Genomic DNA, 15,968 nt, shown 5'->3' with positions numbered 1-15,968 from the left:
GTTTGAGTCTCAACTCTGCATTTTACAAGATGAGTAACCTTGAATTAGACTCGATCTCCGATCTCTGGAGGCCACAATTTCTTCATCTGTAAAATGGCAAAAATAAGGCTTCTCTCATTAGGTACCAGGAGGATTAAAAGATAAATTTAGAGTGTGTTAGTCTGATGCCTGACACTTAGCTCTCAGTAAATGTTGGTGGTGGAGCACTGTTCCTCTGTACTTTTGTATAAAAAGTATATCTTTGATCTTCCTGTTTATGGGTAGTAATATCGTTAGAATGAGACCTGTGTTAGAATTACAGACAGTTCCATGATGACAGATAATTTACACTTCAAATATGTGTGTGTCAGTGCAGGTTCAAATAAAGATAGGCAGAAAGAAGACCCCGGTTTCCCGGCCAGCCCACAGAAACTATTTGATGAATGAAAACCTATAGCATACTTGAAACACAGTCCTAATAATACCGGATCCAAAAGCTATTTGCCTTTGTTCCCAAGGGAAATACTCTTTAAAACTTACCTGCTCTGTTTATAAGGAGGAGTGTAACTTCTGAAGGGATAACTTCACATTTCTTGAGAAGCATGGATTGAGGCATTCAGGAGAGGACTTCTAGATGCCAAGGCGTCCAGAGCTTAACTCAGTGTCTGCATTGGAGAGAGTCCCTGCCTAGGGGAGGGTCAGAGAGGGGCTTGTCAATGTCAGTCTCACTTCAGATGTCCGATTTGGCAAACAAGTGCCAGTTACCTTATGTTCTTCCACTTTTTTTTTTTTTTTTTTTGGTCATTTAAGTTTATTGTTTCTTAGTTTGAAACCTGGCTGCTCATGAAAATATCAGTAATAATTGATTATTGGCAGTCTTTCTCCTCCCAGCCTGTTTAGATCACAGGTCTGTATAATTTTAGTCATGGGTTTAGAAGTGAGTGGCTTCGTAGTATTTCTTGTCTTTCCGTTATTCTTGCACTGAAGGAGGCCACTAGTGGACTGGGGAGCCCAGCTACCGCTACGGAGACAGCCTTGCTAAGCGTGTATCTTCTTGTTAGCTGGCTACTAATAAAAAGTACTTATAACGGAATACTTAAGTATATTTATTATTAATGGTAATAGATTTTAATCACTGACAAAATCACTTTGGTTATTATTTATTCTAATATGAATTTTGTATACTACTGCCAGGGGACTTCTTTGTTTGTTTAATGTATAATGACTGTGTGTTGGATTATTTAAACATTTTCTGTAGGAAACAGATTGAGGATTTCCCAAACTCTGAGAATGTTTCTGACTGATTAGCAAGGTGCACATCAGGCAGGACCTATGAAGCTCTCAGATGGCTTTTTTTTTTTCTTTTAAGCAGATTTGTTAAGACTTTGTTATAGATCTCTGTAATGAGAAAATCAGACTTACATTTTTGAATGATTTTTAATTTGGTTTGCCAGGAGCTACAATGCATATTCCTGGGGAGTCATAGTTCATGATTATTTTGATTAAAACTGCCTGACTGAACATGGTTGGAAGTCGTACTTGCCCTAAGAGGATTCGAGTAACCAAAATTCTTTGTGGATGAGAGAATTCCTTATCTTTGCCTATGTTGTGCTTTGGAAACAGATGGCCAAATATATCTCCCTTTAATTTTCTGACATGTCCTTTACTCTTTCCCAGGTATCTCTCCTCTGTGTCACAACCTCTTTGCCCTGTACGATGAGAAGACCAAGCTGTGGTATGCTCCGAATCGCACCATCACCGCCGATGACAAGATGTCGCTCCGGCTCCACTACCGGATGAGGTGTGGGATGGACAGGGCTGGTGCCTGCCTGGCTGCCTCTGCGCTGGGGGGCAGCGGTTAGCCGGGGGCCCTGAGTCACTTACCAAGAAGTATCGTAGTCATTTTTGTAGTTTGTAACTTTCGTATTTGCTTGGTATGAAAAAGAACTTCATCAGTATTTGGAATACAATTCAAGATGAGTTTGATCGCCCTCCTCTGCCACATTTTAGAAGAGAAATCTTTATGATGCAGGGGGTATTTTGAATAGAATTACTATCCTACAGCAGAGTTTTTCAAATGGTGAATCATGGTCATGAATTTAATTTAGCGGGTTGTAACCAGAATTTAGAAAACAAACAAAGGAAACAGGAGAGAATAGATAGCATCAGCATATATACATATCCTAAGAGTATTGTCTTTTTTTAAACTTTTGAGATATGTAATATATATATGTACCAGGTCATGATATAAAATAGGTTTTTTACTAAAAGGTGCAGCTAAGAAGCTTGAGAAACATTGCCTGAAGTGGTAACCTAAAAATTCTACTTTGGTCTTGTTCTCAAGGAGTGGATGTTTTGACTGCTGTGGAGGATGTTTGACTCCAGGGCTATAATGTTTCTTCTGATGGGCACTTGCCCTTTCTTCCATATTGCACACTTTGCTAAATGTCACAGTGTCTCCCAAGGTGATATAGTCAGTCCTTCAATAACTGCAGTTGTTGAGTTTCTAAGCATATTTGCTCAGTAATTAGAATTGAACGTTTGTTAGTTGTATACACGTTAAGCACAAGTTAACACACATTTAGCAGTGGAACTTATAAATAGGGTAGATCCTTTTTGAAAAGTATCTTAACTTAGATGTAATTAAATCAGTAGATTACCTCAGATGCTTATAGAATGTGGGGACTTGCTAGAAAAGCCCTCTGGAGTCTCAGAGGCTCTCCACAGTATTATAACTGCCATTTTTTGGGGGGGGGAAGTTGGTAGAGTTGTCATCATTCCAGAAGACAGGGATGTTTTTCTCAGTGGACCCTGAATCAAGATCTAACGTTCTTTGACATTCTAGGGCTGACGTTTTCTCTTCTTTCTGTACTTAACCAAGGTCTCACCTTGAGAGGAAAGCTATATGCTATGTGAGATTCACACCCCAGGTTTAGGGAAACATTCACCCCACCCAGCTGAGCCTTCTCACTGCATTTGGATTTGTTTTTCAAAGTGTGATCTTGCTTTCTGTGGCCTGGGGTGGGGGGAATGGCTTGAAACGTGTAGTTGCAGCTTGAAGTCTGGCAGGGGGGCATGCCTCTGAGTTTGAATTCTTTCCTCTAGGTTTCTAAACTCTGCTCAGAGTCTAGAATGATAGCATTTGGGATTTGAGTTTACCTATTCAACTGTTGTTTTTTCAGTAGGAAAACTGATACCCAGAAAAGAGAAGTGAGTTAAACCACAGTTACGTCTTGTTGGCACTAGAGTTCTCTGTGGGGCATTATTCTTTGTTGGTCATAGGAATGCCTTGCTATTAAAAGCTGCTTTTGCCTGTTGCCCGTTTCTGGTATCTGCCAGGAAGTGCATGGCTACTTCACTTTTAGCACCTTGACTTTGTACCTGACATTGTGCTTCAACAGGATATTGCTTTGTTACCACACACTCTTTGAACTTGGGAAAAAAAAATACCACCCTAAGGGAAAACATTTGCATGACAACAAACTACAAAAATTTTGAAACCTTGTAATCTCACCACTAAAGAAGGTATAATATGAAAATAAATGTTGGTGATTATTTCAGTGGCATCCCAGCTCTATTTTGGGAAATATTTTTGTACTTCAATTATGGTTTTGTGTGTTTAGGTAATGCTTTTGATAGTTACTGTTTTATAATATATCTTAATATACGACAATCATATTCTTTATTTTCCAGAAAAAAATTTTTTTTTTGCTTTTTCAATGAAGTGAATTTCACTGTCCATTCGAAAAATTCTCTAGAAACCTAAAATGGATTCATGTGTACAGTACCTGCACATAAACTTAGAATGTACAATCATTTGTAATATAATTTTCTAAATGTACGTCTCTGATTGATAGGTCTATTTCTCCCTTTCTCCTTTCTTCCTACTTTATTCCTCCACATCATTCTGAAAAGGAATGTGGGCAGCTATCACACTACATTTATTTATGACATTAAAATTTTTTTTCCATTGGCATGTTATAATATCAGGAATTTGTGTGTACTAAGTTTGAGCACCTTGATAAATTTAAAAAGGAGTGTGGAATTTCTGTCTCTAGTGTGTCTTCTAGTTTTCAATTAGGAGGGTGTTGATTCTGGTAGTCACTGATTTAAAGGTTTGTTTTTATTTTTGATATTTTTGACATCTTATTAAACAGACAGCTGTCAGCCTTTGACTTGTTTTAGACTCTCTGGTCTTCTGTTTACCTTTAGCCTTTATTATAGTGGAGAAGCTGACCCATTATGTTTGATCTCCCCAGCCTCCTCCTGTCTGAAGATCCAACCAAAAGGCTTCTAAGCCAAAGACAGTCCCACAGGGCTTTCAGATAGCAGCCTAGAAGAACGTCCTTGTTCAGACCTGATTGGAGATTGTGTTCTGCCCAGAGGGGGTATCCTGGGCCCTCGGCTCTGCCGGGTTCAAGGACCCTTCCTCATAGAGACTCAGTAGGATGGAAAAAGAAGGCCATGGCTTGGGTGGGCTCTGGGGACATCTGCCTTCAGTGCTTCTCTCTCAAACAACATCCCCCATCCTATCCTTGGGATCCTTTTCTTTCCTTGTCCCAGGAAACCTTCCATGTTGTACATAATTCTCATTTTCTTATCACTGCCTTCCTCCACCGTTAAACAAAAGTGACATTTCCTGTGCCATTCTGTGGGTGCCCTACCCTGAGCCTTTGTAGCTGGTGGAGCTGGTTCACTGCTTGCTTCCTGCTTGTCCATGGGAGGGGATCCTGGCTGAGTCCTCCTGGGCATGTGCTCTGTTCTGCCCTTGAACAGTAGCACTAGGCTTGGGGACAGCATGAATGCCAGCCTCTAGGTCAGCTGACAGCCTTAGGCTTCTTACCTATGTGTGTTTCCCTCTCACTCGTATGGGAACCTGATGTGGTTTATGCTGCTTGGGGCTTTGCAGATATGTGGTTCTTCCTGTGTGTGAGAGAGATACGAAAGCCCACAGTCAAATTCTTAGTCGCTTTTATTAGTTACAGGGCAGGTAAGGTATATAGAATCATTGAAAGTTATAAAATAATGATTTTTACCTTTAAAGTAACTGCTTTATGTATCCTTTCCTTTCTGTGTTAATTGCTACTTCTCAAGTTTGTTCATCTTTTGTTTATCTGTCAAGCACATACTCAGTGCCAGTTATATGCCATGTGCTGGAGATTCAGCGGTGAGCAGGACAGCTGCGGCCTCTGCAGAACTCACGGCATTGCTTGGATACCGCCACCGGCATCTGCTGGTCTCTTCTGTTTCAGCCCATCTTCCATGGGGTTTCGTTCTTGGTGGATCCTGCTTCATATCAGCTTGGCTTTTGTTCTTTTCTCTGCCTGTTATATATGGTCCTGGCTCTATAGCCTGGCATTTATTTACTCTGGTCTCAACTTCCCTGCCTGGACCCTTTTCTGCCTCCTGTCACCTCCCCTGGCAGCAGAGGGCAGCCTCTCCCTCCCTGGCAGCTCATTAAAGACCCTGTTATATCCAGGGAAAACTTAGGCTTTAGGCATAGTGCCTAGGGGCCTACACAATGTTCTAATTTTACTTAGAAAAAAATGAATATAATGCAGGCTGGATTATATTCATCTTTATATCAACACAATTGTAAAGTATAACTATTAATATTTTTTTATGGAAGAAGGGAAAAGTGTTTGGGGACCATGAAAGTCACAACATAGTCCTGCTTGTGACACATGGCCCATTGTATGTGGCTTTATAGTTGTTGGACATGACTGATTGCCCCCCGAAACAGGGAACTCAGAGGGCAGGAACTGTGGCTGAGGACCCTCTGCATCCTAGGGCCTAGCACAGGGCCTGGTATATCTTAGGCTGTGCACGTATAGCAGAGACAGATGTTTGAGTTTAATGACAGCTCTTTTTTGGAGGGGAGGGAGGACTTTATTTGTTGCTTCTCCATAACATGGTTGTTTTTTCAGTAGTTCATAGGGCATGTCAAGGGGAAGAGACCCAGGTACCAGCTGAGTCTGTAGCCTAGAGATGGCCTGGGCCAGCTTGGCTCAGTTGCTCTCTCACATTCCAGAACTTGTACTTCCCCTACAGGTGGCAGAGGGGAAAGTATAGCTGACCATTGAACAACTCGGGGGCTAGGGGTTCCAGCCCCCGCCAACACAATTGAAAAATCTGTAAATCTGTGTATAACTTCTGACCCCCCAAAGCTTAACTACCATAGCCTACTATTGACTGGAAACCTTACTGATTACATAAACAGTTGATAAATGCGTAGACTAGTGTTTACATATATTTTATGCATTCATGACATGCCTAAATTTTTCTTAATTTTTTTGGTGTATCTAGGCTGCGTGGTTTGTCTGTGAGTTTTTTCAAATTGTCGCAAATCTCCAAAAACTTTTCTGATATATTTATTGAAAAAAAAAAACAATATAAGCAGACCCACACAGTTCAAACCCATGCTGTTCAAGGGTCAGCTGTAGCAGTTAAGAGAACAGGCTTGTAGTCTTAGGTTACCTAGCTTCGGGGAATTTCGGTTTTCCTCATGTGCGAAACAGAAGCTATGAAATCTACCTTGTAGAGCTGCTGTAAGGATTAAATGGTATAATGCACTATTATAAGATACACCATCAATTTAATATTAAATAACAGCAATCTGGGAAATAGGAAATGCTGCCGTATAAGCTATATATCTTGACTGTTATGAAACTACATTTCAGAAATGTTAAAATGTGAATAAAAAATAGGTCTTGTACTCAAGGCAGGATGGCCTGGGCCGTGCAGCTGACGGGAAGGGTGCAGGGGGCTGCGGTTCCAATCAGTAGGGGTCTCTTGTTTGGGAGGAACAGAGGGGGAGGTGGGAGGTCTGAGGGACCTGTCTTTGTGATCTTTGAGTCACTTTATGTCCCTGAGTTATAGAGGAGGTATTGACACGAGAGTCCTCACAGAGTGCTTATAAGAATGAAAAGAAAAGGGCCTTACAGACAGTGGGGTGCTGCAAGGTGCAGGCTTGTCTGCTCGCTGGCTTTTCAGGGCAGTTTTGTGTCTGGAACTGACCACTTGTCAGTGAGCCAGGGTGCCCCGCCCACGCGTTCCAGGTCCCCTTTGCCACATTTGGCTTTTTTCCCCCCTTGCCTTGCAGGTTCTATTTCACCAACTGGCATGGGACCAATGACAATGAGCAGTCTGTGTGGCGACATTCTCCAAAGAAACAGAAAAATGGCTACGAGAAGAAAAAGGTTCCAGATGCAACCCCTCTCCTTGACGCCAGCTCGCTGGAGTATCTGTTTGCTCAGGTAGGAAGAGGGCTCAGGAGAAGCTGCAATGTGTGGGGTGGGTGAGGCATTGTAGAGCCCATGTTCCCTGGTGCGGCGGAGCTTGGTGGTGCTAGGGGGTTTATGGCCTGTTCTGTGGAAGTTCTTGGCACACCTGGACTTGTTGAAGTGAGGAGGTGGAAGTCAGCAATTCAGCATCCCAGGGGGTGGTTACCCAGCTCTGGGTTTTCCAGGCTTCACCTCTCTCCTATTCCTTTCTTTTCCCCTCACCTCTTACCATTGTACTTTACATCTGTAGCAACTTGTGGTGAGGGGTCAGAGGGAAGCTGTGATTGAGGGAAGGTGGGGTTCAATGGGGCTAACAAAGGCCCTTCTCAGTCATAGTAACCTCTGGGGAAGAAGGAGGTGACCACTTTGAGTCACAGTGGTAGTAGGGTGGAAAGATTACACCCTAGAAAAAAGCCAAAAGAGAAGTTAGAATCACCTGAAATGATATTGTTCTCAGATAATTAACATTTTTGGTAATATGCTTCCTGAATTTTAACATGCAAATTTATACTATGTACTATGTAGTTTTTGAAAATATCTTGCAAAGGAGCCTACAACTCTAAGAGAGGAGTGGGAAAATCATTTCTTCCATGTAGGGTTTCTCTGCGGCACTGCTGACATTCTGGGCTGGGTAATTCTCTGTTGTGATGAGCTGCCCTGCACATGATAGGGTGTTTGCCAGCACCCCCGGCCTCCACCCACTAGATGCCAGTAGCACTCTGTCCCTGGTTGTGATGACCAAAGTGTCTTCAGACATTGCCAGCTGTCCACTCAGCTCCAGATGAAATGGTCTGCTGTGGCGGGAACAGAATGGGGGAAGGCCTTCGGGCGGTGGGGCTGAGAGGAGAGGCACTGGAGCTGCAGAACGAGAGGAGGGTGCTGAGGAGTGAGGCTGGTGAGACGGGGCAGGTCACACACAGCCTCCTAAGAGCTGGAAGGGGGGATGTTTTCACCCTGAGTGCAGCGGGAAGCCATTCAAAAGGCTTGATTTTATTTCTTTTAAGTAGATGATGATTTCTTGTTATATGTCAATTGAACACCTCCCCTATGTGGAATGTAGATTTGTGCTGGCTGCAAGAGTACACTCCAAACATGCCAGCTGAGAGTCTGCGACAGTGTTTCTAATGAGAGAAAATGCTGGTTTGGCTCAGTGTAGCAGCAGTGGCATTGGAGAAAAATGAGTAGATCTGCCATTACTTTTGAAGATAGAATTGATACAATGTGCTTGGGTTGGAGGTGGAAGGTGAGAGAATTTGAGGAATCAAAGATGATTTCTAGGTTTCTGTTTTGGGCAATGTTGGATAGATAATGGAGTTATTCCCTACAGAGGGAAGGCTGGGAGGAAGAGGCTAGGGAAGGGGTAGAAATTAGTTCTCTTCTGGAGATGGCTGTGTGACCGAAGTGGAGATTTCAAGCAGGAAATTGAGGAAGGAGGCTGGAATCCAGAGGAAAACCTGTCATTTAACTTGTCACGTGTTCCTGGACATTTTTGGTTTTTCTCAAGTTTTCTCTGTTATGCTATCGCTCTGTAATCTATTGTGAACAACTACGTATGTATGTGTTTATGTACATGTGCCATTATTTCCTTAGGATACACTTTTACTCATGCAATTTTTATGTCAGTTATATGCCATTGTAGGCCTTAGTTACTGATTGTGCATTCCCCACATCCTATATATACCTTAGAACTGGCCTCAGAGACTATAGAGAAGTGAGAAAATGCACAGCCCTGGGCACATACTGTGTGGAAAAAATAAAATGATCTGGCCATTTTCAGATCGATCTTTTTGAATTCAACTTCCCAGTTTTATGTATCCATATCTGAGATTTATTCTTTTACCTTTCTTGGGAGCAGAGGTGTAGAGGAAGAGTGTACCCTACTTCAAGGAATAAGATTTGCATTAAAATCTGACCTTTTGGAGGCTCAGGAATGAGTTACTTGAGTTAGCTGTACAGTGAGTGTTTACAGAAAATCACAACCAAACACAACAGTTTCAGGTTGTGTCCTGCTCCTCACGCATTGCTGGTGGAGTTCATCGTTGTTCCTCAGAAGTTTGTGGAACTGGTCAGTGGCCTTTCCTCACCTGAGAGAAGCAAGAAGTCTTGTCATGGAAAGAAGGGGAACTGCCGCAGTGACGGCTCTCTCTCCAAAACCCGTTACACTCAGTCTCGTCGGGGCAGTGAGTGCCCTCCTTGCATGGGAACACCTCTCCCAGACATCGTGTCTGTCCCTGCTCCAAGCTGGAGAAAGGCTGGAGAGTTCACGGCCCTCAGAGCTGTGTGTGCTGTCAGTCGGTCGGCGGAGGCTGGGTGGGGCTGTAGCACCGTGTTGAGCGATGGTGGCCCTGGAGTCGGATCTGGGTTTAGTCTCAGCCCCACCACCTGCTAAGCCCCTGGCCCCTGTGGCTCTCTGTCCTTCTGCTTGACTTGGGTTTTGTAACTACCTGGCATTAGATATTTCTATTCATTTGTTCTTTTCTTTCTCCTTGGAATGGAATCTTTATGAGGTCAGGAGCGTACGTGGTTTAGTTTATTGCTGGGTCCCTGGCATCTAGGGTGACACCTGGCCCGGAGTCAGTTCTCAGTAATGACCACATGGATGACTGACTGACTGGGAGTATTTAACCTGTTGGTGCTTTAGATTCCTCATCCATTAGACAGAGGTGGCGATGTTAGCATCTGCCTCAGGGGGGCTGTTGTGCAGACAGGTTCTGTTATGTTCTAATGACATAATAAATGAAGGGGACCCAGTGTGGTATCTGGCCCCGAGGGTGGAGTCTAGTCAGTGGGAGCCAGTGTTCACATTGCTGTGACCACTCTGTACAAGGCAGGAGGGGGGCATTGCTGTTTAGCCTTGTTTTAGAGCCCCCATTGGCTTCTGGAGTGCCGCGTCAGTGAGGGGGCAGCGTGGTGGGACATGTCACCACTGGAGACTTGAGCAGCAGATGCAGGAAGACGTACACGTGCTGGCGATGCGCTGTGGCGTGTGGGTTCCTTCCCCTTTCTCTAGAGCTGTGTCAGAATGGGCGGTAGCACCCTGTCAGCTCTGCACCCAGGGCCGAGACGAGGCCATCTCAGTCTGTGTTTGTGGCATTAATGAGTGATCTGGCTCCAGCCGAGTGTCACCTTCCCTTGCTCTGGCAGGGATCAGGCCTGGGACACAGTTTTTAGCATCCTTTATGTGGTGAAGAGGTTTCATGTGTCTACTGTACATCGGTACCTCGCATAGCACTCAGTGACTGTTAAATAAATGAATTAACCCAAGAGAACCAGCTTCGGAGCCCCGTCGTGCCCAGCTTTGTTGAAAAAGAGCTTTGATGCTGGAGAGCTGCCCACCTGCTGAGCCTCATTGCTGTGCCACTTTTCTGGGGAGCATCTGCCCACGTGGGGCCTCTCTCTCAAGATCGGAAACAGGGGTGGGCTCTTGAAACGTAAATGTTGGCTCATTTTTCCTCACCTCTGCTCGAAAGGGACAGTACGATTTGGTGAAATGCCTGGCTCCCATTCGAGACCCCAAGACCGAGCAGGATGGCCATGACATTGAGAACGAGTGTCTGGGGATGGCTGTCCTGGCCATCTCACACTATGCCATGATGAAGAAGATGCAGCTGCCGGAACTGCCCAAGGACATCAGGTAACCCTTCCTGCTGGCTGGAGCATCGCTTGTGGTGATGGCTTGTTTTCACATGTTCTTATACATCTCAGTTTAACTATTGCTGGTGTTTGGCTGACCCCTGCTCTCTGCAAAACCCAAATCTTATTTAGAATATTTGTTACTTGTAGCACAATTATAATTTGATTTTAAATGGTTGCTGATAATCTCAGAAATTTGTATTAAGTTGAAATTTCTAGGCTGCAGCTGCCAATCAAATCGGTGACCACATGCCCTCCACTTCGCTGCTTACCCATGTGGATGTTCCCATCTGTCACTGCATTTTCTCCTTGGTGCTGGACCCGCCTCAAAATCCTTCTGAGTACAGCTCCACGAGCAGCTATTACCATCCCCAGCCCGAACTCTCCAGGAGTTCTGTGGTCCACCAGAGAGTTGTTAATTCTGATGTGAGATTTGATCAGCTGTTATCTTAACAAAATTGTATTTACTTAAAAATATCATTTGAAATCAAGTCTTTGGAAGAAATATTCAATCTGTGTAACTTCTGCCCATCTATGAAATCTAATAGTTTTTTTCTCACCAGTGGGCTATGATTGTCACAAACGAACGGTCTCACTTGAAGGCGATTATTCATAGCTGCATTGTCTGTGATAGGCGACACGCATCTCCTCATAAGGTTACTTCCCGTTTCTCCTTGCCCTTGACCAGAGTCTAGAGCAGGTCACAGGCAGCCCCTCAGTAGCGCAGGGACTGAGTAGATACGTGCTGAGCTGCCACCTTCCCTCTTTCCTGTGGCCTTTCCTCTGGGCACTTACTCTTTATTTGTTCATGAGGCTAAAGTGAAAAATGACAGCTTTTCTCTAATTCTACTACATAAATCTAAAAGAAAAATTACAATATTTATTGAGGATAAATTCTAAACTTCACAGTTTTCCACTGTTGTGAGACCGTTCACGCAACAGGGATTCCCTGGGCCAGGTGCTGTCTCAGGCCCAGCAGGAACAAGCAGATCCATGTCCCTATGTGGCATCCCCCCCACCCCCCGCCCCGGCCCGGTGACCTTGTTCTTCCTTTCACAGGTATTCACGTTCCTCTTAAAAGTGACTCCTGTTCTAGCAGTGGATCGGTTTCTTGAGATTTTGTTTGTCATAGATACTCCCCCATTAGCACCTGGATGGGTGACTAACCTTTCAGCTTACTTGTTGATCCATTTAATAATATACCTGGGACATACACACATGGCAAACGCTACGTCTTTTGAACTTAGTTACCCTTTATGTATTTTACCCGTTTTTTTTAATTAAAAAAGTGATCTTTATGGAAAAGTTATAAATCAGACATGCAAGTAGGACATACAAAAGCGTCTATAATCACACCGAGAAATAATTGCTCTTGACACCTTTCAGACTGTTTTCTAACTGATGCTCAGTCTTAATACCAGTAGGTACATGTGTGTACCAATGTGCGCCAGGACGGTGACACTAGCAAGCAAAAATACAGACGAGTCAATTTTTCATGATACCTGAAGGAATTCGCATTTCAGTGAAATGTGTGGACGTGTGCTTTGCTTTTCTCTCGGTCTCTATTCACCTTCGTCTCCTTACGATTATCATCCTCAGGGCTCACTCCATCTAAGGTCCTCGGGGAGGACGTCCGCCTTTCTCCTTTGGCAACACATGGAAAGACGATTCATAGATTTGTTTCTAAACTATTTACTGTTAACCTGTGTGTGAAAAAGAGATATATTTTCCTACTTTCTTTTAGCTACAAGCGGTATATTCCAGAAACATTGAATAAGTCCATCAGACAGAGGAACCTTCTCACCAGGATGCGGATAAATAACGTTTTCAAGGATTTCCTAAAAGAATTTAACAACAAGACCATTTGTGACAGCAGCGTGTCCACGCATGACCTGAAGGTGAAATACCTGGCTACCCTGGAAACGTTGACAAAACATTATGGTGCTGAAATATTTGAGACCTCCATGTTACTGATTTCCTCAGAAAATGAGATGAATTGGTTTAATTCAAATGAGAGTGGAAACGTCGTTTACTATGAAGTGATGGTGACTGGAAATCTTGGAATCCAGTGGAGGCAGAAACCAAATGTAAGTGGCTGTTGGCAGTCAAAAGAGAACCCTGTGTCACATGGTGTCTGCTGCTCATTCTGCCGGGATTATCTGTTTGCATGTCCATCGCTCCCATAGGCTCGGTTAATTTAGGGTGGAGACCAGGTACCTTCATCTTTTATTTTGTCCATGTATCACAATGTCTAAAATGAATATATGTTGAGTTCTGTGGGGAGAAAGGGAAATATGATAACATATATAATATGTAATAACATAATAACAGCAGAAATTTCCTGAGTGCTTATTTACCATGTGCCAAGTACTTTTCTAAGCATTTTACAGGTAATATGCTTTTATTCCTAAAAATAAAAAAACCTTTGAGGGAAGTACTGCCAGTATCTCCATTGTACAGATGAACACAAAGAGGCACAGAGAAGCTGAGAAAGTTGCCCAAGGTCATGACTAATAAGCATGTGCCAAGAAATGAACTTAGCCCTCTGGCTCCATGAAATTGGCAAACTGATTTTGCATTATGAGGCTTCTTTATGAGGTGTGTGTTGGATGAGGCAATAGAGGTTTAAGAGCATGCATTTTAAGTCTGCATAGAGCTGGTCCAAATCCTGCCTTTACACCTTACAGTTATATGGCCTTGGGCAGGTTATTTCTCATATATCAGCTGCATATTATCTGTCAAATGAAGGTACTTACTATCTCTAACTCATAGGGTTGTTAAGAGAATGGAAAAGCATTTAGCACAAAGCTTTAATGTTGAACAAATTGTTACAGCTGCTGTAATTATTACTATTATAAATAATAATGTGAGATTCATTTTCTCCTGTTTTGTTCTTATGCTAAAATAACAATGCCTAACACTGGGAGCTTTCTACGTAGTAGGTACTGTGTTAATAAGCACTTGTCTAACCTCAGAAAACCTTGTGAAGATATAAGCTCTCTCTGTTGTATGGATGGGGAAATGGAGGCTCAAAGCGATGACATAACTAGTTAAGTAACTGGCAGAGGTAGGAATTTAACCTAGATCTCTAGTCTCCAGGGCTCATGCTACACAAAATGTTTACACTTGTGCAGATATGTATTGGTTCATGTATAGATTATTCAAGCATGGGATTCTGCCTTCTCTTGGAAATCTGGACTTTGAGTACTGTTAAAAAGTCAAGATAATTGGTGATAGAAGGGGAGAAAGCTCATGTTCTGTCCATTCATAATTGAGAAGAACATGTTCTCTGTGTTGAAGCACATAGAGTAGTCTGGAAGTGAAGGGACCTGAACATAAGATACATGTCTAGTGAGCAGTTATTTCCCTTTTTGAGTTTACATGCACATTGTATATTATGTAAAGAGTTTAAGTCATTGTGCTCATTAGGGTCTCTTCCGGTTGTGAAAGCCCAAGATTCCCTGAGGGAACCCAATCCTTTGGTCCTAAACCCACAGGCGCCAGCTCCCCAATCCCTCTGTAGAGCCAGGCAAGCTGGCTTTATCCTCCTTGGACCTAGGTCCTGTATCAGTTTGCCAGAAGCATTGACCTTTTACCAATGGAAAATGAGAAAGCCAACTTAACCCTGTCACTTTCATGTATCTTACCAGATTGTTCCTTTTGAAAAGGAAAAAAATAAACTGAAGCGGAAAAAACTGGAAAATAAACACAAGAAGGATGAGGAGAAAAACAAAATCCGGGAAGAGTGGAACAATTTTTCTTACTTCCCTGAAATCACTCACATCGTCATAAAGGAATCTGTGGTCAACATTAACAAGCAGGACAACAAAAAAATGGTAATTTTGTTCCAGAAGCTCTTTAAGTCTGGATCTGGTGATGAGAGGGAGATGTTGTTGAGGGCATGATTCTCAGAGTTCCTGTCCCAAAGAGGAAAATCTGAGGATTTTTCTGATTTAAGCCAAAAAGTCTCCATCACTGAAGCATTGTCAGTGTCAGTTTTTAAGTTACGCTGGTATGTTCTGGTGCCTTTCTTTGGTCTCACGGATGTGAATGTGTCTTAGAGTTTGCTGCACCTCCAAAGACATTTTACCATCAGTGTTTAATTCACAAAGCTAGTGGATTTGAAGGAAAAGAAAACCAGCAAATGTCAGCGGTTTCTCCGAAGGGCTCCTGTGCAGCCTGTCTGCTGAGCGGGCTGGTTCATCGGGGATGGGTGGGTGGGAATCCCCACTTTGCACTCAGCAGACTGTCGGGCGGGCGCAGAGGTGGCCACAGCAGCAGTCCTTGCTGTGGTGTCAGGCACACCCAGGCGGCTCTCCGCTGGAGGAAGGGTGTTCAATCTCACTTCCTCCTTTTTGGTATCACTTGAGGACATGATCTAGACTGAGAGGCTAGTTTGGCAGGGGAAGTGGGAACTTTGCCAAAATAAACCTGTTTGCGCTGGGGGAGGTCATGGCTGACTGCACGTGGAGAGAATGATCGTGAGACAGGGCACTCTTATGGTGAGTGGAGTCACCACTGGAGAAGGCCGTGTTCTGCTTAGAAATTGGCGAATGCTGTCAAAACGATAACACTCAGTGCTGGGAAAAGAGCCTGGTGATAGGGGTTGGGCCGGATGGTCACTCTCTTACATCCAGAGTAATTCGTATCTTTGGTAAAGCAGTTTGGCAACCTGTGTTAAAAGCCTATTTATATATCCCTGTGCTCAGGAATCTAGGGACTCTATTTTCCAGAAACAATGTGAGATGCAAGCAGTGGTTTGTGAGTAAGAATATTCATTCTGGAAGTATTTACGGTGTCAGAATACTGAAAATAACCTAAATGTACAATTAATAGAAGAATGGGAAAAAAAATCAAAATTTGCCCGAGTAGTAGAATATTTTACAACCTAATTGTGGCATTTTTTACTGATCTGGAAAAAATGCTTTTGTAAATGGAAAAAAGCAGGTAATAAAACTTTACCTGTAGAATAGTACCAATTTTGTTAAAAAGATTTAAAATAGATATACATGTACGTACACATGCTCTTAGAAAAATAATTGAATATTAACAGCTATTTATTTATGGTGGCAT

At 43.1% G+C, this 15,968-nt stretch overlaps 1 protein-coding gene across 5 annotated transcripts in view; it reads left to right on the top strand.

Annotated features, from left to right (window-relative positions):
- Positions 1–15,968, top strand: part of JAK1 (Janus kinase 1) — a 119,137-nt gene that overhangs the window by 72,912 nt on the left and 30,257 nt on the right. For all 5 annotated transcript variants that reach the window (XM_069480095.1, XM_069480099.1, XM_069480096.1 and 2 more), the window contains 5 exons: positions 1,657–1,780; positions 7,082–7,235; positions 10,733–10,896; positions 12,640–12,982; positions 14,546–14,731. In XM_069480095.1, coding sequence (XP_069336196.1) covers positions 1,657–1,780; positions 7,082–7,235; positions 10,733–10,896; positions 12,640–12,982; positions 14,546–14,731 — 971 coding nt within the window. The remainder of the gene's footprint in view (positions 1–1,656; positions 1,781–7,081; positions 7,236–10,732; positions 10,897–12,639; positions 12,983–14,545; positions 14,732–15,968) is intronic.

The sequence above is a fragment of the Eulemur rufifrons genome, chromosome 8, assembly GCF_041146395.1.
Source record: "Eulemur rufifrons isolate Redbay chromosome 8, OSU_ERuf_1, whole genome shotgun sequence".
Classification (NCBI taxonomy): Eukaryota; Metazoa; Chordata; class Mammalia; order Primates; family Lemuridae; genus Eulemur; species Eulemur rufifrons.
The sequence above is the reverse complement of the archived record's forward strand: the minus strand, read 5'-3'. Positions and strand labels throughout refer to the sequence as shown.